Below are 24,045 nucleotides of genomic sequence, written 5' to 3' on the forward strand. Positions count from 1 at the left end.
GACCGCAAGATCGTGACCTGGCTGAAGTCGGATGCTTAACCGACTGCGCCATCCAGGCGCCCCATCTTTTAGCTTTTTTTAATTTACATCCAAGTTAGTGAGCACAGAGTGCAACAATGATTTCAGGAGTAGATTCCTTAATGCCCCTTACCCCATTTAGCTCATCCGCCCTCCCACACCCTCTCCAGTAACCCTCTGTTTGTTCTCCATATTTATGAGTCTCTTATGCTTTGTCCCCCTATTTTTATGTTATTTTTGTTTCCCTTCCCTTACGTTCATCTGTTTTGTCTCGAAGTCCTCATATGAGTGAAGTCATATGATTTTTTGTCTTTCTCTAATTTCACCTACCATAATACCCTCCAGTTCCATCCACATAGTGCAAATGGCAAATTTCATTCTTTCTGATTGCCGAGTAATACTCCATTGTATATATATACCACATCTTTATCCATTCATCCATCGATGGACATTTGGGCTCTTTCCATACTTTGGCTATTGTTGATAGTGCTGCTATAAACATGGGGGTGCATGTGTCCCTTCAAAACAGCACACCTGTTATCCCTTGGATAAATACCTAGTAGTGCAATTGCTGGGTCGTAGGGTAGTTCTTTTTTTAATTTTCTGAGGAACCTCCATACTGTTTTCCAGAGTGGCTGCACCAGCTTGCATTCCCATCAATAATGCAAAAGAGATCCTCTTTCTCCGCACCCTTGCCAACATCTGTTGTTGCCTGAGTTGTTGATGTTAGCCATCCTGACAGGTATTAAGGAGGTATCTCACTGTGGTTTTGATTTGTATTGCCCTGATGATGAGTGATGTTGAGCATTTTTTCATGTGTCAGTTGGCTATCTGGATGTCTTCTTTGGAGAAGTGTCTATTCATGTCTTTTGCCCATTTCTTAACTGATTATTTGTTTTTTGGGTGTTGAGTTTGGTAAGTTCTTTATAGATTTTGGATACTAACCCTTTATCTGAAATGTCGTTTGCAAATATCTTCTCCCATTCTGTCGGTTGCCTTTCAGTTTTGTACACAGAAGCTTTTTAGACAGACATAGTCCGAACTGATGCTTTTGGTAGCATATTCAAAAAATCATCTCTAAGACCTATGTCAAGGAGCTTACCACCTGTTTTCTTCTAGGAATTTTATGGTTTTAGGTCTTATGTTCAAGTCTTTCATTCATTTGGAATTTTTTTTTGTGTGTAAGTTGTTAAAATAGTGTCCAGTTTCATTACTTTGCATGTGGTTGTTCAGTTTCCCCAACACCATTTATTGAAGAGACTGTCCTTTCTGCACTATATACTCATGGAGGCTTTCTTTGTTTTAAGTTTATTTTGAGAGAGAGAGAGTGCAAGCAGGGGAGGGGTAGAGAGAAGGAGAAAGAATCCCAAGCAGGATCCACACTGTCAGTGCACAGCCTGATGTGGGGCTCAGTGTCACAATCCATGAGCCAAAATCAAGTCAGACATGTAACCAACTGAGCCACCCAAAAGCCCCTATTCATGGCTTCTCTGTCATCAGTTCATCATATATATATATGTATATATGTATGTATGTGTATATATATATATATATATGTGTGTGTGTGTGTGTGTATGTATGTGTGTGTGTGTACATATTTGAGAAGAAAAAAAAAAGCTTGAGGTATCACATTCCCTGATTTCAAAATACATAGATGAAAAAGCTATAGTAATCAAAACAGTATCCTATTAGCATACAAATAGACACAAATAGACATACATACATACACACACAATGTCTGTGTCTAATAGGATACTGTTTTGATTACTATAGCTTTCTCATCTATGTATTTTGAAATCAGGGAATGTGATAGCTCAAGCTTTGTTGTTGTTTTTCCTCAAGATCACTTTGACTATTCAGAGTCTTTCATGGTTCCATACAAGTTTTAGGATTGTTTGTTGTTCTTCTGTGAAAAGTGCCATTGGAATTTTGATAGGGATTGCATTAAATCTGTATGTTCCTTTGGGTAGTATAGGCATTTTAATATCAGTTCTCCCAATCTATGAACATGGAATATCTTCTCATTTATTTGTATCTTCACCACTTTCATTACAGTATTATAGTTTTCAGTGCACTCTTTAACCTCCTTGATGAAATTTATTCCCAGGCATTTTATTCTTCTTGATAGGATTGTAAATGGGGTTGTTTTCTTAATTTCTCTGATAGTTCATTATTCATGTAAAAAAAAAAAAACCAGATTTTTGTGTATTGATTTTATATCCTACAACTCTACTGAATCCTTTTATTATTTCTAACAGTTTTTTGATGCAGTCTTTAGAATTTATATATATATATATATATATATATATATATATATATATATATATATATAATTTGTCATTTGAAAACTGTAATACTTTGACAGCTGCCTTTTCAACTTGGGTATCTTTTATTTATTTTTCTTGCCTAATTACTCTGGCTAGGACTTCCAATACTATGTTGAATAAATGGTGTCTTAATCATTATACATTAAGAAAAACCTAAAGAAAAAACTGAAGATGCTCTGCAGAAGTACAACTAAATAATTAAAGAGTTTGGAAATAGTTTTTTATGAGAATAAATTAAGACTTTTTGAGTTAAATGGATATTTATATTTAGTACCTATTTAGGGAATAAAGAAATCCATGTATTATGCCACAGAGCCTGAAAAATCTTATTAACATTTAATCTTTAGGTTAAAAGTGTATTTAAGAGTCTGAAAGGTTTAAATCAATTCCTATGAAGAGCATTACCTACTTCCCACAATGCAACCATAATGGGTCTGTCCATGTTTGATTATCCTAACATTATAAAAACTATGCCACTAAAAACCAAATGCTTCTGATAAATTCTCACACGAAGCCACTATGCCAGAAATGTATTTTACACCTGTAAAGTTTCTACTGTGTAAGCAGAAGGGAATAGGAAAAGGAAGTTAAGTCTAACAACGTTTTAAGTCTTTCTGGACAGAAGAAAAAGTCATATGAAGGAATTTTTCTTTTTTGACCCTTGTAAAGGTTAACCATCTACCTGTTCCCAGAAAACATCCTCACCATAACCCAAATGAAGGAAGCGGAGTTCTTCATGTTGGAACGCTGACATCTCTTGAGCTGCTGACAGAATTCAAAGCTGCTCCATCAACTGTCCTTTGCCCTGCTGACCTGGGCGACAATAAACTGTGTTTCCCGTCAATCAATAAATCAATCACTGCCTAGCAAACTGTAGACGTAGTGTCATAACCTTAAGGGTTCATCATGAAGTACTAAAAAATTATAGTCCCTCACATTGGTTTTGACATGTTGACAGCTAGGTCCACAATAGTACTCACACTTGAAAAGTCAATCCATAACATTTTCTGAAGGCGAAATCCATTTAAGTTTGGCACATGCTTCTAACATAGAAGCCCTATCTTCTATCCCTAGGCTACTCCTACAACCTCAACTATTCCTGATCACCTCAAAAAGCACAGCACCCCTCTAACTGACCCACAGTGAGGGCCAAAGAGGTTCGTCATGCCAATAAGCACTCCCATTTTTAATACCTTCTCTAGATCTTGTATTTAGGCTTGATTAGATATCATGAGAACTACTTGGGGGGGGGGGGGAATAGGCAGATCTTCATATACAGCAATATTATACATAATGACAATATAAACAACTTCTTAAATTTCCTTACACAGGATTTTGACTCAAAAGGAATACAAATATTTATAATCAAAATTAAGTCCAAATTAAGCTACATTGGGATATATTCAAACCACACTCTGACACTCTCTGAGACCTCTAGTTGGTAAGGAGAAAACAAATGACATTTATTTGGAGTTCCAGGGTTTGCTAGGCACTAAGTCAATGTCCTTCTCAAATTGATACTGGTTACACAGTACACGATCATGTGATTGATCAAAGTACTTCTGAATAAAATAGAAGTCTTTTTGTTCCAGACGCCTGGGTGGTTCAGTCATTTGAGCATCTGACTTCGGCTCAGGTCATGTTCCCACAGTTCGTGGGTTTGAGCCCCACGTTGGGCTCTATGCTGACAGCTCAGAGCCTGGAGCCTGCTTCAGCTTCTGTGTCTCCCTCTCTCTCTGCCCCTCCCTGCTCACACTCTGTCTCTCTCTCAAATAAAATAAACATTAAATTTTTTTTAAAAAAAGAACTTTTTTGTTCACCCTTAAAAAAACGTAAAAAGTACACAGATTTTAATTCCAAAGAACCACGTACCATGAAGTAATTCTGATTATCTACATATGGTCCACTACAGGAAAAGGCAAACCCACAATGGAAGAAACCTTACTAAACTCAAGGTAAATAAACACTTTTAGCTCATGGGTACTATGGGCTTTTAGAGAATTTAAGAGCAACTTCTACGAGTAGGCCCCAGCTTCTCAACCAAAGATCTGCCCTAGGACACTGGTAAACACTTTCATATGCTAACACCTAACACTTCAGTGGCCCTTACTCAGATCCAGGTCCAGGGGAACAGAACAGGTCAGGTTTTTCAACTTCTGGGTGATTCGATTTTGTTTTTCATAGGAATGATATATACACAAAACAGAATGTGAAACAAGGCTATCCAAAGGTCTGGTTTGGTTTTTAATAGAAAAGAAAGGAAACAATGCATTAGCATCGGCTTATGCTACGTCCAACATACCAAGCAGTCTCCAAGATAACATTAAGTGCAAAAGCAAGGTTGCAAATGAAGGAGTATGTGTCCGCATTTTATAAAGGAAATATATACATATATTTTTACAAATGCCAAGAGGAAAAATGTTAGTTAGAACACAAAAATAGAAGGGAGCATTAATTTTACGTTAATCTGTTCTATCTTACGAATTTGGCACCCTGTGCTTATGGGATTAAAAAGAAGGTGAAAGAGAAGAGTTTAACATGCCAGCCAACTTGCCCAACCCCAAAGGTGTTCGCCAACAATCATTCAACACCACACTGGAGTAGAACAAAGAATTATTAACACGGTACATTGAGTTTCAGAGTGAAAGTTAAAAGCAGAGAATTTGTGGAACACTATCTAGCAATCTCTCCTCCCCAAATTACCAAGTAATTTACGCTATTTAAACAGTGTTTTTAAGTGTTTTTTAAGAAGCTAGGGAAAGTGACTTACAACCAGATTCTCGGGACAGCCAATAAAGATACAACTCACTCTATTTTTTTAATTTTTTTAAACGTGTATTTGTTTTTGAGAGAGAGAGAGACAGACAGGGTGCGAGCGGGGAAGGGACAGAGAGAGAGGGAGACAGAATCTGAAACAGGCTCCAGGCTCTGAGCTGTCAGCACAGAGCCCGACACGGGGCTCAAACCCACGAACTGAGATCACGACTGGAGCCGAAGTGGCACATTTAACCAACTCAGCCACCCAGGCGCCCCAACTCACTCTATTTTATAGAGCAGAATGTAGGGTTCCCCCACCATGCACTGTAACACATTGTAGAAAATTCAGGAAATACTTGTTCTTCAAAGGTTAGGGTAAGGTTTGTATAAATCGGTGTTACATTTCAGAATGTACCCAAGTCCCCATTCCCAATTCTGTCCGTATTTTCATACTGCTCCCACAAAGAACTTTTCCCTTCAATAGTTCCCTGAAATGAGGGCAGGAAACCTCATTAAAAACGGAGTGGGGAACCCTTAACAGGCCGCTCTCACATACACACAGCACTTGCAGCCTGCATCACCAGCAGAAAGGAATTATTCTGACAGGGAGTGTGCTTTTCACATAGGAATTTTATTTGCTGCCTTTAAGAAAAGGAAGGGAAGTTCCCTCCCTGCCCCAGCAACAAAGCAGCAATCACCTCCTGCAGCCAGTGAGGAAACCACCACAACTTGGAACTCCTGTCCTTCTCCAGTGAAACTCTGTGCAAAACAACCCTCCCCAATTTCTTCCCTAAAACTAGTCAAAGCTGACCTTGCCTGGGTCTCTTCGGACCTGCCCGTGGTTCACCATAGTTTGCTTGTCCCCAGGTGCACTTCCTTTGCCATTCCCTGATAAACTCATTTTGCTGGTAAAGTAACTGGCTATTTTATTTTTAAGGTTGACATTTACCAGAAATGAACACAGAAGAAGGTGTAACAAGCTAAAAACCAATTACCTTAGGAGAATGAGAATCAAAAGGGGAGCAAGAAATCATTAACTTTCTCTGTATTTGCCTTTATATCATATAAATGCTGAAATCAACTCTGTACTCCATTTAAAAGCTCTTTAAGAAGGAGGTGAGGAGGGAGAATTTATGAGCAAAAATAGCACACAGAATCAGATTAGAAACTGAAAACAGGCTGGGGGTAGACCTCAAAATGTTAGTTCTGTTCTCTCAGAAAAGGAGACGCTGACAAGGGCAGGGGTGGCAGCTGGGGGGGGGGGGAGGTAGGAAACACCACCAGTCACATGCTAGTTAAAAGAAAGCATTTTGGTTCATTTATTCATAAACTCATTTAGTATTTGCCTACCTAACTTTATAAAGGATTTTAAAGCCTGCACAATGCATTTTTTAAGTCGATAGTTGCGGCACTGAAATTAGAGCAGCCTAGTTGTTCAACAGGGAGAAGAAGCCTCCTACTTCGATGAAAACTGAAGATACAGAAGGCATAAACTTTCTGCCTCACACCACATGGTAAAATTCTATTACACACTCACGCAACGTGTATATAAACTTACATATAGTTATGAAACTGTAAATTTAATACAAAAACTAAGAAATTTCTCTCAAGATGGAGTGAAGAAAAATCCTTCTAGGCCGACGTGCACGGCAAGAGATCATTACCATTCCTAGGCTCAGGTGCTCATCTCTGGACCTCCCACATGAGGCAAAATGCCCAGCATACTGTAGGTGCCCAGTAACACTGATCAAGTCTATCAGTGACTGAAACGCATATCCTGTTTGGTCAGCAGCCGTGGCAATTTGGTCAGGTTTCCAACCTTCTCAACTCCTCCTACATTCCAGTCTACAGGAAGGGTCTAGACTGGTTCACTGTCCTGTGGTCAGTCACCTTCCTCATCCCCGTATCTTTGTGATTTTCCTTCTGCCCTAAAGACTACTCAGAATAACTCAGTGCTTAACAACATCAGCTTTGGGATCACACAGACCTGGTTCAAATCCCAGCTGTGTCATTAGCTGTAGGACTTTGGAGATATTTGAGACATTTATTTAACATGTCTGAGTCCACAAAGTGTGGACTATAGTAACAGGAGATTCAATGAAAAAACATGTAGAAAGAGCTTAGGATGGTGTCTGAACAAAATAAATCAATACTCAGCAAACGTAGTTGTCGCCCTGGAAAAGACCTGCTTATCCTTCAAAACCTAGAGCAAATATTTTATACTCCTTTTCTCTATCTCTCTCTCTTTTACCCCTTTATTATTCTCACCTGTATATCATAGTATTTAATTCTTTCCACTAATAGTTATATGCTTCTCTTTCAACAAAGTGTGTAGTCAAGGCATGTAGAAAAAAATAATGTACTCCTTCCTTTTACCTTCGAAATTGAGTATAGCTCCTGGCACAGCACGAAGAAGTCTTGAAGTAACAGTTCTGTAACATGAACTTTAAAAACCATGCATTGTGTTGTTTTCCTGTATCACTAAATAGTTACCCCCAAAACTCAACACACGTACAGAGGCTCACAAACTTAACCATCATAATTTTAGAGTGTTCTAACTTTCCAATTAGTCTCTAAGACTATGTCTTATAAAATTGCTTCTAACAACATCATAACCTGTATGAACAGAAATCCAATCTTAGAACTTTTTTTTTTTTAATGTAAAGAACAAACCACGAGAGGCTCAATATAGAGGTCCCTCACTTAATGAACCATATGGCCAAGTTCTAAAGCAGCTACACACTGAATTCTATTTCTTTCTTCGGCATTCATTATAAAAATAAGACACTGATGCTTAAACCTCTTCCTGTAAATCTACAAGCTGGTTAATAATCAGTAACATTTATGGTCAAGTTGCCAATGCCAAGAAGGTTCTGTGTGAACTACACCCCACCACCGCTCCGCCCACACACACATCTGGAAATGATGTGGGCCAAAGGGAGGAAATGTACCTTTCCCCCCCGCTTTCCCCTGCCAGGACACATAAAAAGAATGGTTTTAATATCCTGGGCACACATCCATGAACCTGGTTATAACTTTTCCTCCTTCCAGGACTTTAAAAAAAGCCTATCCAGGGGCGCCTGGGTGGCTCAGTCGGTTAAGCGTCCGACTTCAGCTCAGGTCACGATCTCACGGTCCGTGAGTTCGAGCCCTGTGTTGGACTCTGTGCTGACGGCTCAGAGCCTGGAGCCTGCTTCCGATTCTGTCTCCCTCTCTCTCTCTGCCCCTCCCCCATTCATGCTCTGTCTCTGTCTCAAAAATAAATAAACGTTAAAAAAAATTTTTTTAAAAAGCCTATCCGAATCTAAAGGAATACCATGACACTGTAAGTTGACAAACATTAGCAAATTCGCACCACAAACAACTAGCCCAAACAGCTGAAGGATGCATGAAGCCCTGATTTCAAGCACTTGCCAATTTCCACACAGCAAATGGCCATGGCCATGGCCATTTACAACCTAATAAGTGGCTTGCACATTTCTTGAGTACTTAATAAGCATCTGGAGACTCTCTCTTGCAATCACTCCTCTTGAAAAAGGATACTTGAATCTCTAGATTTCTGGTAACCTTAAAAGACAAAGTATGTTAATTCTACCTTGTATAAACTCAATAAAACTGTAATCAACTACTTCATATTGTTGTATCTGAGTCTCAGCATGAATTAAAACCCTTCTAAAAGGGAAAAAAACACAGTTCCCTAGGTCTTGACTGCAAATAAATAAAATTTAATCATTTTAATTTTAAAATTCTAATAGAAAAAATTTGGAACATCTATATTTGACCTGGAAGATATTTTAATACATCAGGTGTCTAATAATTCCTCTATCATCCCTAGACACAGAATGAAATATTCCAATAAAGAGAATATGATTTGCACCAAAGGAGAAAAAAAATACAATCAAACTAGTTTTTGTTTTGTTTTACTTGCCAGAAAAATCTCTACTGACTACATTCAGTTGTGACAGCGAATCCCAGGGCCTAATTTTTGTAATACATCTGGAATCTTTCAGTTTTATCTAATCACTGATTTAAATTTTAAAGAATTATTTGAGATCTATATGGAAACAATTTATCATGCACACAACACTTCATGATTCCACCTGTTGCAGACAAGAAAAGTAACCACAGATGCCAGTACAGTTTTATTCATTCACCAAGTATTACTCAACACTTTCTACACTCCCAGAACTGTTCTAGGAATAAGGGTTACAGCAATGAAATTCCTGCCTCACGAAGTTCACATTCCTTTCAAGAAGACAGAAAATATACAAAATAAATAAAATACACAGGATATTGCACAATGATAAATGCTAAGGAGAAAAACAAGTCAGGGAAGTAAAAAAGGAGAGGTTAGGTCACTTGCAACATCTAGACTCTAAGGAGGTGATAAGTAGGAAATGAGACAGATGGGGCCCAAGGCTCCCTGTAGGGAAAGGAACCCCTCGTGCAGAGGCATCGAGGCCACTGCTTCCCTGCAACGTTCAGAGAAAGATGGACAAAGCGAATCTGGCTAGAGCTAAGTAAGAAAGGGGAACAGTGGTGGGAATTAAGGCCACAAACAGAAGTTAACTTGGGGTTTAAAACCTGTGTTTCTGAACTTCTCATTTACACTTCTAATGTTTTTTTTTTTTTATTTTAAAGTAATTAAATGGATTTGTGGTAAGGTTTTCACATCAATTGCTATCATTACAAAGAGAATGTTCAACGTGAGAAAAAGCCAGAAGTTTCATTGCTTTGTTCCTGAAAATGTGTGGAGGGCGGGAGTGGGGAGAGCGATGAATATTCTGTTTCTCTCACTCTTCAGCTCCATGATATTTTATACACCTTTTTTTTTTTTTAAACAGTCTTTACAATTCAGCAAACTGCTGGTTTCACAGTGTAAAATGACAATCTGAGTCCATGAAGAGAACGGGCTGAATATCATTTTCATGGAAAAGAAGCCAATATCAAAAGAACAAGGTCCAGCAAGATAAAGATTTAAACACTGTTGCCAGAAGTCAAGGTGACGCTATAGATTTCTGAGTCCACTACTCATGCCACCAGACGTTTAACTACAAGTAGGGTAGTTCGTGCCATCCAGGTTGTCGTCTAGGACCGCGACATTATTACAAAATGATCAGCAAGCAGTAAAAGTGCGACACGTAAAAAGCTGGCAAACCCTGAGAATAAACCAAACCATCTCCAGGGTCCCCTTCTCTGCACCTAACACATGAAGAACACTCCACATTAGCTGAGTCAAGGGAAACACAACCAGTGCTCATGCTCTTACTAACTAACCTTTGTACCCAACAATCATGTGAGATTTTGAAGCAAGTCAACTCATTGCCCAATATGCACCCAGTTACCGGTTGTTCCACATCCCCACAGGGCAGCTGGTGCTACTTGCCGTAAAACGTCCTAGGACACAAAGTTTGTCAGACATGATGAGATACTTGTTCGTAACTTAAATGAACATACACGGCTAACCAATTTTCTACTTATAACTCTCTTATTTTATTTGTAGGTTACGTTTAGCATTACGAAAGCAGATGATATAACCTGGTGGGTTCCCAGATCCCGTGTCTAGTCCTCTGGGAAAAACTGACACGACCGGAGCCATTCTCAGATGGAGCTGGAGTGGCCACTGGAGAGAAACTCCCTCACCCACCTTTGTTTGAACCGGGCCAAAACCCGTGGACGGGGGCAAAATGGCAACTGTCTGAGAAGTCAGCAGCACACACACATGGTCGCAAGACTGGCAGTTATGGACTTTCTGAAGATGAAGTCAGCAGTCGCTCCACGTATAACCCCAGTGGCTTGGTTTGTCAAAACGCCGACAGAAAACTTTTTTCCCTCTTATTTCACGCAATTGGCCCCACTTCCTTCTCCTCATAAAAGCCCCCTAAAGGACATCATCAATGTAATTAAAGCCAATATTTAAGCGACTCTTGCTATTACTTTACACCAATATCACGAATATTTATGTGAGATACGGACTATAAGTAAATCAATTAAAGGTTGTGGAATTAAGGTGCCAGAATAAAACAAGTATGAATTAACCAGCAATGATCGTAACGTTCTCTGCTTTTCTAACAGAAACTACTCTTTATAGTTAAAAGTCATGATTTCCCTGTGATGCCATAAGGGGCTGATGACATTAAGATGATTACTAATGTCTTACAGCCAACGAAGAAATTAAGTCTCAAAATAGACGACATGAAGAACAACAAATGAAACAAAGCCAATGTGCCAAGTACAATGAGATTCCATGTCAAGGGAAACCTAACCCCCCAGAGGGGCGGGGGTGGGGGGGGGGGGGAGATGGTCACAGAAAACTTACTGGGACACTCGTGAAGGACCGACCAGCAATAGTGAGTCCTCCAGGTGGAAGTATGGTACTCAGATACAATATCATTTGCAAAAAGGGTCAAACACACACACTAACTGGCAATACTATGAGCGGGAAAAGGAGGGGTTTAAGGAGGCCATCAGACTGGGGTGGCCCTAATGCCCTGGGAGCCTATGTGAGGAAATGGGAAGCTGAGCCAGTCTGCTATAAATGCACTGGCATCTTAGAAAATGAAATTCGGGGTTCCTGGGTGGCACACCCGCTTAAGTGCCCAACTCTTGATTTTGGCTCAGGTCACGATCTCATGGTTTGTGAGTAGGAGCCCTGCATCAAGCTCTGCACTGACAGAAATGTAATATATAATATAGATTAAGCTACAGCTAATCAAATAACTTCTTTGCCTTGCTGCCAGGACTGCCGTCTCTAAGTTCTGCCTGGGGCTCCTGGCAGTTGGCTACTCCTAACTGCTTCAGTTTGGGGCTGCCCAAGTTAGACAGATATTTGCTCCAATAAACTCTTGAAAATTTTTATGTGTCTCAGTTTATCTTTTAACAGGGGTCATGGGAGGAGAGAAACCTAGAGACAGTGGTGGTAGCCACATAGCAAAATATATTTCAGACCATTTCAAGTAATGATCACCACCTTCTCCTCTCCATTAATTTCAGTTGAAGATTCTGAAGACGCAAATAATTGATATTTTAAAAAATCTCCATTCTGATATGGCTATTATTGGCCTTATTGCTGACAGCAATGTCAAGGTGTTCCAGCTAGCTGTAAGACCGTGAATGTCTTCTTTAGACCTGACGTGCTCAAATTAAAATGAAATAGCTCTTAACATTATTTTGGCTAATCAACTCATGTTCTTCACCATTATGATTCAGCAGGTAGGGCTTCTAAAATTACAGACTGCTCAAAAAAGCTAAAAGGAATGTAATTAAGATTATGAATGAAATCTAAAGCGGACAGGTTCAATCTGCTCCCAAGTATAAAAGCCCAAGAATATATCCCGTCAGCATCTGAATAGTAAGTGCCAACACAGCAAGCTGTCATCTGGAACTCTTCGCAGCTCCTCCCTTTGAGCACTGATACGGCTCCTGCCGTAGAGCAGGGCTGTATGAGGAGGCGATTAGAGCTCTCATCTCCAAGTACTGTCAGGCTCAAAAGAATAATAAGATGCTACTCTTTTATTATACTGTTACACAGACCGCTATACACTAACTTCCCATACAATAAGGTAACATTTACTGAATGCTAACGAGGTATCAGGTACTGAGAGTCTCCCCAACTACCAAAGAGAAGCTCAAAGAGGGCATGAATTTCTTAGAATGCACTGCTGTATCCACAGTGCCTGGCATAGAGGAGACGCTTCGTAAGTATTCATTAAATACAGAATAAAAAAGAAAACACAAGTTGGAAACCAAAGTATTGCATACGCACTACTTAATCCCTACAAAATAGGGGGGAATCCTGTTGCGTTTCCCATTTTGCCAAAGGAAAAACTAACACCTAAAACAGAAATTAATTTGCCAAATGGCAGCACAAGGCCACATTTTCCCACCAAAGCCTCAGTGGTTAACCTCCAAGCTTCTCCTTCCATATCTGTGTTAATTTCCTACTTAGGACAACACTTCATGCAAATCCCAAGAGGTCTGAGACTTAGAGTTCAAAATAGGGAGAAAAAAAACACCTCAGGAAAGGCTGAGTGGAAGATTCTCCATAATCTGTCAACAACCACTGAGTTTCCAGCCGAATTAACAGGCTGCTTCTAAAACCTTCAAAGAAGCAGAGAAGGCCTAAGAAAATTAAAGGAGTCTCTAGGAGGAAGGGCAATTTTGATGGATGTTTCAGCATTAAAAGTCCTGCTGTTTGAATGTTTTAAATTTTCCTGATTATTAACGTAAGTAAAGTCTCTTTTTCAAACTATTATTTTTCCTTCTATCAGCCTTTTAAAATTGTTTCCCAGGCGTGCCTGGCAGTCTCAGTTGGTAGAGCACGTAACTCTCAATAACAGGGAGGGAGTTCAAGCCCCATGTTGGCATGGAGATTACTTAATTTAACAAAACATTAAGTTTTCCCAAATTATATACAATGAACGTATTGACTTTAAGTAATATTTTGTCAAATCTAAGTCAGAGCTTATCAGAATGTTTCCAAGAATGATTTTTCATACAACTAGGTCCTGACTGTCATTTGCTGACAGTGACTGCAAGGTGCCATTCCAATTTTAGGAAGGTTAAGGAGTGACAGAAACATAACTCTCTTAATCCATGGAAAAACAGAGCAACAGCTAGAGAGTGTGCAAGAGTGAAAGTTTCTCAAGAAAAGAGGAATCTTGGGGCGCCTGGGTGGCTCAGTCGGCTGAGCATCCGACTTCGACTTTGGCTCGGGTCATGATCGCACGGCTCACGAGTTGGAGCCCTGCGTCGGGCTCTGTGCGCACAGCTCAGAGCCTGGAGCCTGCTTCGGATTCTGTGTCTCCCTCTGTCTCTGCCCCTCCCCTGCTCATGCTCTGTCTCTCTCTGTCTCAAAAATAAATAAAACATTAAAAAAAAAAAAAAAAGAACAGAGGAATCTTATGCTTTGTCCAAAGAGCCTTAACACAAAATCAAATAGAATGTAGCAGCCCAAAAAATATCAACTAAAAATACATAGAACAATTAATGGTTTGTTTTTAAATTCTGTATGTAGTGTATTTCTTTAAAAAATATATCTAAAATAATATATGAAGTAAAATTTTCAACACAAAGGTATATTAAAACTTTTTTTTTTAAACCAAACAATGGATAAACTGGAAAAATGGATCATTTCTAAACCTCTGGGTGTGTTAACACGAAACACCACATGTTTAATGTTTGTTTGTTTATTTATTTTGAGAGAGAGAGAGTACTAGCGGGGGAGGGGCAGAGAGGGAGGGATGGACGGACACACACACACACACACACACACAGAACCTGAAGCAGGCTCCAGGCTCTAAACCGTCAGCACAGAGCCCAAAGCAGGGCTCGAACTCATGAACCGCTAGATCATGACCTAAGCCGAAGTCAAGACGCTGAACCGCCTGAGCCACCCAGATGCCTTGAGGCTGCATGTTTAAATTAAAAAATAATAATAATAAGCAAAATAGAAAGTATGCATGGGAGGCAAGGATTATATCACACAAAGATGTGACTTAGTGTTTGGAGGCTCCTACAAATGCTTGAAGGTTTACAAGAAAAACAAAATAATGTAACTTGCATAGAGTACTGAGCAGATACTCACTGTAGGTAACTGTAATTGTCATGGTTGTTTTTTCACATTAATTTATATACTATTCCATATACATGGCAAATTAATCTTAATGTATATTGGATCTAAAACCAGCAGTTAACAAAACTCAGCTAACATAAAGCTTCAAGTCAACCTGGTTTTCTTCAAATGTAAATTATATGTATACATGTATATATGTGTATGTATGTATATGTATATGGTGTGTATACGGCATCAAAATGGAGTAGAGCTGTAACAACTTTAAATTGTAAGTAAGAAAACACAAATGGTCTCCAGATAAAAATGATACACAGCCTAACATAAAAATTTTCTTTCTAACCAAACTCTACTCAGGCTATCCTGAACTCTTTTTCAACTACACCTGACCTTTGGACTTCCATGTTCATTTCACACCATCCAATTTTACCAAGAACCCTGCTAAGTCGGTGTAAACAGAACTGTCGCCCCTATCCCACACCATCAGTACCTGATCAGCCTCCAGATCAGGTCAGGTCCCTTATGCTCCAGCATCCCCCAGGTGATCTTACCCTGCCTTCAGCAAGAATCCTGTCACATCATTTTAGCCAGAATCTTCCTACCCCTGATGCTTTCTCTTGCTAATACCCCATCTAATGATCCCTACCCCTGCTCCATGGCTACAAATTCCCACTAGCCCTTGTTGTGTTGAGAGCTGCATCGAATCTCCCACCATGAGACCCAGTGGGTGATCCCTGTGCCAAGTGCCATGGTCCATCCCTTGAATCAAACCTAACTGTGCTTTAACGAGTGTCACGGAATCATTTTTTAATAGTCTGAATGTTTAACACTGATCAGAGATGAGGAAGAGAGTAAAAATAAGAAATCCTAAAATAGTGGTTATGTTTATACACGGGACGACTTCCTTATTTTTCTGCACAGCTTTGTACAGAAGGAGAAACAAAAAGAGTAGGACACCAAAGATGACGCACAAGAAAACACTGATGTCGGTGGTCAGATTTTTTTATCCTGAAAAAAGTGGGGAATACCTACAAAAGATCTTGATAGAACTATGTATAATGGAAGCTCATGTGACAAACAGTAAATGGCAAACAGACTAAACAGAACAGAAAGAAACTATGTGAAAGCCCATCCCCAGTTAAACATGTTATTTTGCAGCACCATGGGGCAGACCAGGGGGACAAAGAAAATGGGAAATGACAAACATCTATATTAGGAACCAAGGAGCAACATAAAAGAAACCATAGACCTAATCTTTATCTTTGCTACCCAATAGGAAAGTCTCATGAGGACAAATGAATGGAGTCTGGCCCCAAATAATATAATGGATTCACCTATTATAATTCTTACACACTTTCTCATTAATTTTTGGCTGAGCAAGGTAAAGTAGACCAAGAGGTAATACTGGACTTGTGTTCCATTTTACCGTACTTAGCTGAACACGGGCTCCCTAATGTCTAGAAGACAACTCTACCCGTAGCACTCAATAAATAAACTCAATATGTATCTGTAGCTTTTTAAAAGTCAGTTTCTTGGCCTCAATTTTCCCATTATCTGTTTATATAACCATATTTTCTTGTGCTTGGCATTTTTATGAGTTTGACATAAAGGTACTACAGATAGAAACACTGTATCTGTTCTCAAATATACCAGAATCTGGCAGAAGACAGATGACCAACATAAGGTTATGTGAGAAAAATAAAGTAAAAGTGTAAGAATAAACCTAAGATTAGCATGTGTGGACTCAGGGCCAAGATTATACTGAAAATTTTCACCAAAAGAAGTATTAATCTAAAGAATTAAATAACTGCTATCCATCTCTCAATGTCTGCAATTAAAAATTCTATCTGAATTACAAGATGATTCATTCAAATTTAAAACTTCGCTGTTTGAAAGGATTAGAGAAAAGGGGAAAATTCCATGTATTTGAAGCCTATCCGGGGCTCAAACACCCCATTGTTAGCTATGAAAATTCATGTGCCCTTTAAAATGTATTAATTTCTAATCATGAGGCCTGCATTTCAGAAGACTTCCTTCAGGGAAGAATCCATAAGGATAAGACTATACAACCATAAAGGAAATCCAGACTAGCCTAAACCAATGAAGGAAATCTTTTACTGCTCAATGAAAAATTAAGAGATACCGGAGGATAAGTAAGAGTATCAAGGAAAAAGAGCAAGGAATCTCAGAATCACCACCTCAAGACAATAAGCAGAGATCAAAGGGGCGTCTCCTTGAAGACTATCTTCAGAGATACTATGAAGATACTATGGGGATAACAATGGAAGGAAGGGAGGGAGCAAGGAGGGAGAGAGGGGTGGGCAGGGACAAATTGTAAGTAATTAAATTCAACACGAGCAGTAAAAAACAATAATAGTCACTGAAAAAGACTTCATTATACATGTGAAAGATGTAGTAAGGAAACCTCCTAAAATAAAAATTACAAAGAATAATTACAAGAGAAAAGAGGCGTAAGGAAATCTATTAACAATACACATAATAAAACCAAGACAAAACACAATTCAATGTTTTCCTCTTGAGGAAAATATTACCAAAAACATGAAATGTAACTCCTTAAGCAAAAATGAAGATGTGGGTTTTTTTTCCTTAGAATCTGGTTCTAACGCCTTTTTTGAAAGCCTGTAAATACTCAATTATGTGAGTATCATGTTCAGAATTTTTCAGTCAACTGTGAGACCTGGTTTGCATTTACATTTCATTCATTCTTTCTGCCCGAATTCCATTAAGTAGTTGGCATTTAATACTGAACAGCTACAGGGGCGCCTGGGTGGCGCAGTCGGTTAAGCGTCCGACTTCAGGCAGGTCACGATCTCGCGGTCCGGGAGTTCGAGCCCCGCGTCAGGCTCTGGGCTGATGGCTCAGAGCCTGGAGTCTGTTTCCGATTCTGTGTCTCCCTCTCTCTCTGCCCCTCCCCCGTTCATGCTCTGTCTCTCTCTGTCCCAAAAATAAATAAACGTTGAAAAAAAAAATTAAAAAAAAAAAATACTGAACAGCTACAGTGCCCGTTATTTTTGGTGAAGATATTAGAACGAGTAAGACCATTTTGTTCTTTGAAGACAGAGGTGAAGAAGGTGACCCAGCAGGGATGTCAGGGCTCAAGGTGGGAGGGATACGCCACCCCCACCAGGCTAGCGTGAGGGTTAAATGACAAAGGGCAGCAGCACAACGTCCAGCAGAGTACGAAGAACCGCAAGGCCGCACCTCGAGGGTGACTGCCGCGCAACGGACGCCCTGTCCTATTTGAACAAATACCAGCATAAAACCTTACTGAGTAAGGAGAATTAGGGTAAGAGACGTTCAAAGGCGTTGGAGAAGTCCAGAAGGCACAGTGAGTAAAAAGGAAACCCGAGGACAAGGGGTTCCTCAGGGCAAAAGGGAAGGAAAACCTGAACACGCATCAAGCCGACGGAGCACACAGAACTGGCCGGCTCCTTCCTCAGGATCACTTGGACGTAACAATACTGAAGCATATAAATTTAAAGGAGAACAACATCAGCAAGTTAAAACTTTGCAAAGTGAAAAGACGTAAACCAGAGGGGATCACCTTCCAATAAAACAGAAGAGAGCGAGCGAGCTCCACGGCAGACACGGAGCAGAAGGCGACCGCGCCTGGATGGGTTTTCTGTCGGGAGACGATTCTCCAGGAGTTGCTTCCACCTTCGTCCACCTTGGGGCACGGCACTGACCCCTTCGTTCTGGACCAGCTTTTCAAGGGTATGTGTACAGTCAAGACACTAGGGAGACAGAATGTCCCCCTCTGGAGCTGAGTCGGGGACCTTGCAGGGGGCTCTCCTAAACGCCGTGGTGTCGCCTGCAAGTGTGAAAGTAGAAGAGGAGTTGTGTGTGAGATGCTTGTCCCTCCCCGTCCCCTGGTGCTAGAGGGGATTTATCTCCATGAGGAAAAACAGCACGTCAAGGAATTACGATCAAACGTGGAAACTGTTCCCCCTTTCTTTTCCCTGCAGCAGCGGACCAACTGAAACAAAATCATAGCCTCAGTCAAGGACTTAAAGGAAGCAGTAAGGGAAAGAGTATCTCAATGTAATTAACAGTCACACATGGCCAGTGAAAGAGAAGCTGGAAGCTTAGAGTAGAATCAGGGCTGACTGAATTCGGTCGTTGCTCCAGATTACTCCAGCGCTGTGTCTATAACCGAATCCACTTCGGCCTGATGCCATTTGGCTGCTGTCTTGGGCTTTACCAAACATTTCTTTCCTTTCCCACAGGCACCTGAGGTCCAAGAGCAATTTGCATTCAGGGGCAAGGCCTCCAGGTATATCCCTGAGAAAATCTAAACTCCTTAGCCTACGGGGGGGGGGGGGGGGGGGGGGGTCAGAATTTAGTGTCTTCTGACATCAAAATTTTCACTATCAAGGAGATTCTGTTGGTTATGAGAAAGCGAAGCCTCATTCTCAACAGTCTGACTGTGGTGCTATCACACCTCTGCCCGCAAAGGCATCTAATAGACTCTCACAAGATCCAAGGTCTTTCTCTAGTTAACAGTTTTTGGGATTCAGTGCACCGATCCATGCTCAATCTCTCCAGCAGTCAGGGAAATTCACGGGCTCTTCAGTTCCCCTACCACTACCAAAAGGGAGCCCAATACCTCACTGAACTCTGGTGACACTACGCGCCATGCTTGAGCGTTCTACTTGGTACTCTGAGTCAGCTCATCTACAAACCAGGAGCCACGGAGACCATCCTGAACCAGGAGGCTCTATGGGAAATCATGCAACAGGCTGTGGCACGCGCTGAACCTTTGGGGCCACAGCCCGAAGGACCTTTAGACAACAAGTCTGTGTAACTAAGGGTTTTGCCAACTGGAGCATCCAGCAAGGTAGGGAGTGACCTCCAGAGGCCTGCCTTGAGGTTTGGGATTCCTCATCTCTGTGCCATGGTTACCAAGTGCATCCCTTGTAAAAAGCAGCTATGAGCATGCTGCCAGGCTCTTTGGAAACTAACTACGTGACCAACAGAAGCCTTCTGACTCTCTGGCTTGATATTGCAGTCGAGGATGGCTCAACTTGAACTCCATGACTATCAATGCGGGAAGGGCCCCTAAGTGCCCTGTGACAAACAGAAATGATACACTCAAGAATGAGCCAGACCAGTTCCCAGTTGGCATGTGAGATTTCCATGAGAGAGCGGCAGCTCTCCCTCTGAGGGAAACTCTATTCCTGAGGCCACCACCTGAAGCAAAGTCACTGGCTCATGTTGCTCTCGAATAAGCTGAGACCCAGTGTCCACTGGGCTGCTGCAGCTGTTCAATCTCAGCGCCAACTGTGCAGAAGCAAAATGGACAAGGTGTCTCTGTTCAGTACTCAAGGCCACTCCCATAGCTCTGGCCAACAGGGCCCTGATGAAGCTTAACATGTTTGTACTGACCCTTGGAGGAATAGCAGTGGGCCTAGCTCAGGCTGGCCTCATCCTGCTGCTTCAAGTATTACTGATAGTGCCCTTGGTTAAACTGCGTAGGACACAAATTGAACAGCTATGGTCTGAGTATTGATCTGATTAATCAGACTAGCTGATAGAGTGAGAAAATTCATGTGAAAATTCGTCAGAAGCCAAGACAATACAGAAGGTAGATTCTGTTGAGAGCTCATTCTCCAAGGGCCTCTCATGTTTCTATGAGTTTCAAGTGAGATGTCAACTGTTTTTATTCCAGATAAAAGATATCTTTTCAAGGACAGTTTGGCAGACAGAGATGGTGTCACCTCTGGAGCCAAGCACAGGCATGCTTACTCTCCAGCAAAATAAAGACCTAGTCTCTTTCCAGGGCATTTACTTCTATTATAAAAAGTTTGAGATTCTCAGGTTCTGGGTTCTGGTCTGTAATGTGACCCACAACACAAACAGGTGTCATCTGACCCATCATCTCATGGGAAATGAGGTCCCATAAAATCGCTAATCATGTGATAACTGCTACTGCTGTGAGTAATAAACTGTCCTTCATCTCTGATCTAGAATTCTCATGTCTTTTACCTGTGTCCATGAAAGCGGTGCCGACTGACTTGTTAGCTTCCAAGTAAGGTAAAAACCTAAGGTAGTTAACAATTTATAGCACCAAAAAAAAAAAAAAAAGTAAATTATAGTTTTAGGCACAAAAGTGGGTTGCATATACCCATTTACGAAACCCCTAAAAAGAAACATGTTATTGAATTAGACAAAACACGCACCGTACCCCACTCTGCTCGCCACCTTCCCCAACTACAAATATCATCAATACTTATAGGCACTAAATTTTATTACTTACATCATGCCATCAGAACTTTATAAATTCCCAACACTGTACTTTTAGCTATGAAATGAACAAGACTAAAACTATACAGGGTGGAGGAACACTAGAAAACGACTATAAAGGACAGTTACTTAAAAATTTTTCAGGAATTAATAAAAGCACTGATTGACATCTAAAATGTTGTCTCTTGGGAATTTGTAGTTGTTTTAATATGAATTTTTCTCAGAATTTACAACTCTAGTTTATGCTGTAAATAATATATCAGCAGAGGATAAATATTATAGAAGTCACATTTTTAAAATGTTTAAGAATACTATAGTTTATAGAAACAGTAAATATGTCAGAAGAATACATATTCAGGCTTATGGGTGGAAAACATATGTCTACGTCAACTAGACTGCAGGAAACGATCACTGATTTTCTTTCCTTCCATAAGACAGTATTAACTATCCTATAAAGCACAAGATACTTTTGTTCACATCATAAACTACCAAGTCAAAATACGTGCATATGAATGTAACCACAGAATATGACTCGGTAAATGACAGTTATCTTTATCATAAATTTCTAACAGCTCATTATAAACAAAATCCAGGAAGAAGATCCAAAATTACATTATTTTAAAGACAGGTCTTCATTCACGATTGAGGACTTTGTACAGGGCTGAGGTAGGGGGCTGCTGGAGGGTAATAACTTTTATACTCTAAATAAAAATGGTGTTCACATTCTTTTTTTTTTTTAAACACAAAGGCAACAAAAACAATACTGAAGTAAATCCCAGACATTCTATCATTTCATCTGTAAATATTTCAGCGTGCATTTCTACAAGAGGTTTTTTAAAAAAGACACCCACCTTAACATAGTCACGTCCAAAAATAAAAACAAAAGGAACAATGATCGCTTATTATCAATTACACTGTGTTCAAATCTCCTCCTGTATCAAAAACCAAAATTCCTTTTATACTTGATTCATTCCAGGGAAAATTTAGAAAAGGTCCACACCCTTGTCTGTTTTAATCCAGGTTTCCCTTCCATCTCTTTTGTTCTCCCAGCAATTTATTTGCTGAAAGAAATAGGTTGTATATCCCATGCTCTATAATTTGCTGATTGTATCTAATGTTACCACATAGAATACTCCTCTATCACCCAAATTTCTTGTAATCTGGTAGTCTGTGTCCGTTAATTTTCTGCTCGCCCCATCCCCAAATCTACTACTATTCTTTCCTGCTCTGACAGTGCAGCTGAACATGGAACTTACTTCTCCCTTGCCAACTGGCCCAATGTTAGGCTTCATCAATAAAGGTTATACCTCATGTATATTTTTCGTGCTTATCTTTAAGTTTCTAAGTGGTATGTCTACATAAAATATAAAGCTAACATTTGCCTACCTTCAAAGCAAATTCTGGGAATCTAAGAATACCTTAACTATCCAATCCCTTCTTTAGACTTGACTATTCTTGGTTGCTATTTTAGTTAACTTTTTTAAAGTCACAAATAACACATCATCAGAGGACCAGCAGCTACCACTTCCCTTTGGACAGCCTTCCCCAGAGGTGATGGCATTAGTAGCAGGTGGGACCTTTGGGAGGTGATTAGGTCATGAAGGTAGAGCTCTCATAAATGGGATCCAAGCCTTAGAGATAAGACCCCACTTCCACCGAGAGAGGACAGAGAGAAGGCGCCAGCTATGAGCCAGAAAGGGGGCCCTTACCAGAAGGTGACCATGTTGGCACCTTGACCTTGGACTTCTCCGCCTGTAGAACTGAGAGAAATAAATTTCTATTGCTTGTAAGTTACCCAGCCTGTGCCACTGTGTAACAATAGCCCAAATAGACTCAGGTCTCTCCTTTTGGCATGGTCACCATCTACATCCATTATTTTGTTAGGAGTCGAAATTCTAATTCTATTGCTCTTTAATTCTATCACTGCTTATTAGGAGTTGGTGAGATTCTAACTGTATCATTACTCTTTTACTTAATATACGCAATACAAACTTCCTCATACAGATTATTGGTTTACCCCGATGTTCAGTTTGCTTAAGTATGGGAGAATAAACATTTGACTTTTTCCCCCTATCTACCAGAAAATAAGATTTCTAAAAACAACAAAATTCCTAGACAAGAAAGAGCAAAGAAAGTCATATTTGACACCAAAAGTGTGATCCTTGACAAGAAAAACTGATCCTTTTGACCTTGTCAAAATTGAGAACCTTTGCTCCACCCATGACCCTGTTAAAAGTGAGAACAGACAAGCTACAGACTGGCAGTAAGTATTTGAAAACCACGTATCTTACACTAAGCATTTGTATCTGAAGTATAGAAAGAACTCTCAAAATTCAACAATTAAAAAAAAAACCACAATCCAATTAGAAACTGGGCAAAAAAACAGCAACAGACATTTCACTAAAAGATATACAGACAGAAGTACATGAATAGATGTTCACCTCGAGCTATTAGGGAAATGCAAATTAAAACCACAATGATTATCATTACACACTTACCCGAATGTCTAGAATACAAAGAGTGACCATACCAAATGTTTGGGGAGCTGCAGAGAGAGTGGATCGCTCATACACTGCTAGTGAGAAAGTCAACTCCCAAAGAGTACATCAGTTTCTTAAAAAACTAAACATGCTTAGTTTTACCATAATCCAGCAATTACACTCCTGCGCAACTGTTATCCCAGAGAAATGAAGACCCGACCACACAAAAAGCAGAACATGGATGTGTACAGCAGCTTTATTTAAAATAGCCCCAAACTAGAAACAACCTAAATGTCCTTCATTGAGTAGATGGTTAAAAAACAGTTACATTTCTACCATGGTAATATGCTGCAGTAAAAGGGAATTAACTCTTGATATCCTCAACAACTCAAGTGGGATATCAAGGGAATTATGCTGAGGGGGGAAAAAAGAATTTCAAAAGGTTACATATGGTATTATACCATTTAAACAAAATTCTATAGGTAAAATGGTAGCAACAGTGAACAGATGAGTAGATGCCAGGAGTCAGTCTGGAAGGGGGAGAGAGAGAGGAGTAGGTGAGGCTCTAAGGAGGTGGCATGAGGGTGCCCGTGGTGACTCAACAGTTGCATATCTTGAATTTGGTGAC

General features: G+C 40.1%; 1 protein-coding gene across 12 annotated transcripts in view; it reads right to left on the reverse strand.

Moving 5' to 3' along the window:
- TPK1 (thiamin pyrophosphokinase 1) overlaps positions 1-24,045 on the reverse strand; it is a 351,344-nt gene that overhangs the window by 288,741 nt on the left and 38,558 nt on the right. Inside the window, exon 1 of one of the 12 annotated variants that reach the window (XM_045052941.1) lies at positions 3,051-3,952. The exons of 9 other annotated variants lie outside the window; for them this stretch is intronic. In XM_045052941.1, the coding sequence (XP_044908876.1) occupies positions 3,051-3,099 (49 nt within the window). In that variant the 5' untranslated portion in view covers positions 3,100-3,952. Of the gene's footprint in view, positions 1-3,050; positions 3,971-24,045 lie in introns of those variants that run through there. 2 more of the 12 variants (XM_045052937.1, XM_045052930.1) reach the window with 2 other exon arrangements.

This window comes from Felis catus, chromosome A2 (genome assembly GCF_018350175.1).
Source record: "Felis catus isolate Fca126 chromosome A2, F.catus_Fca126_mat1.0, whole genome shotgun sequence".
NCBI classification, from domain to species: Eukaryota; Metazoa; Chordata; class Mammalia; order Carnivora; family Felidae; genus Felis; species Felis catus.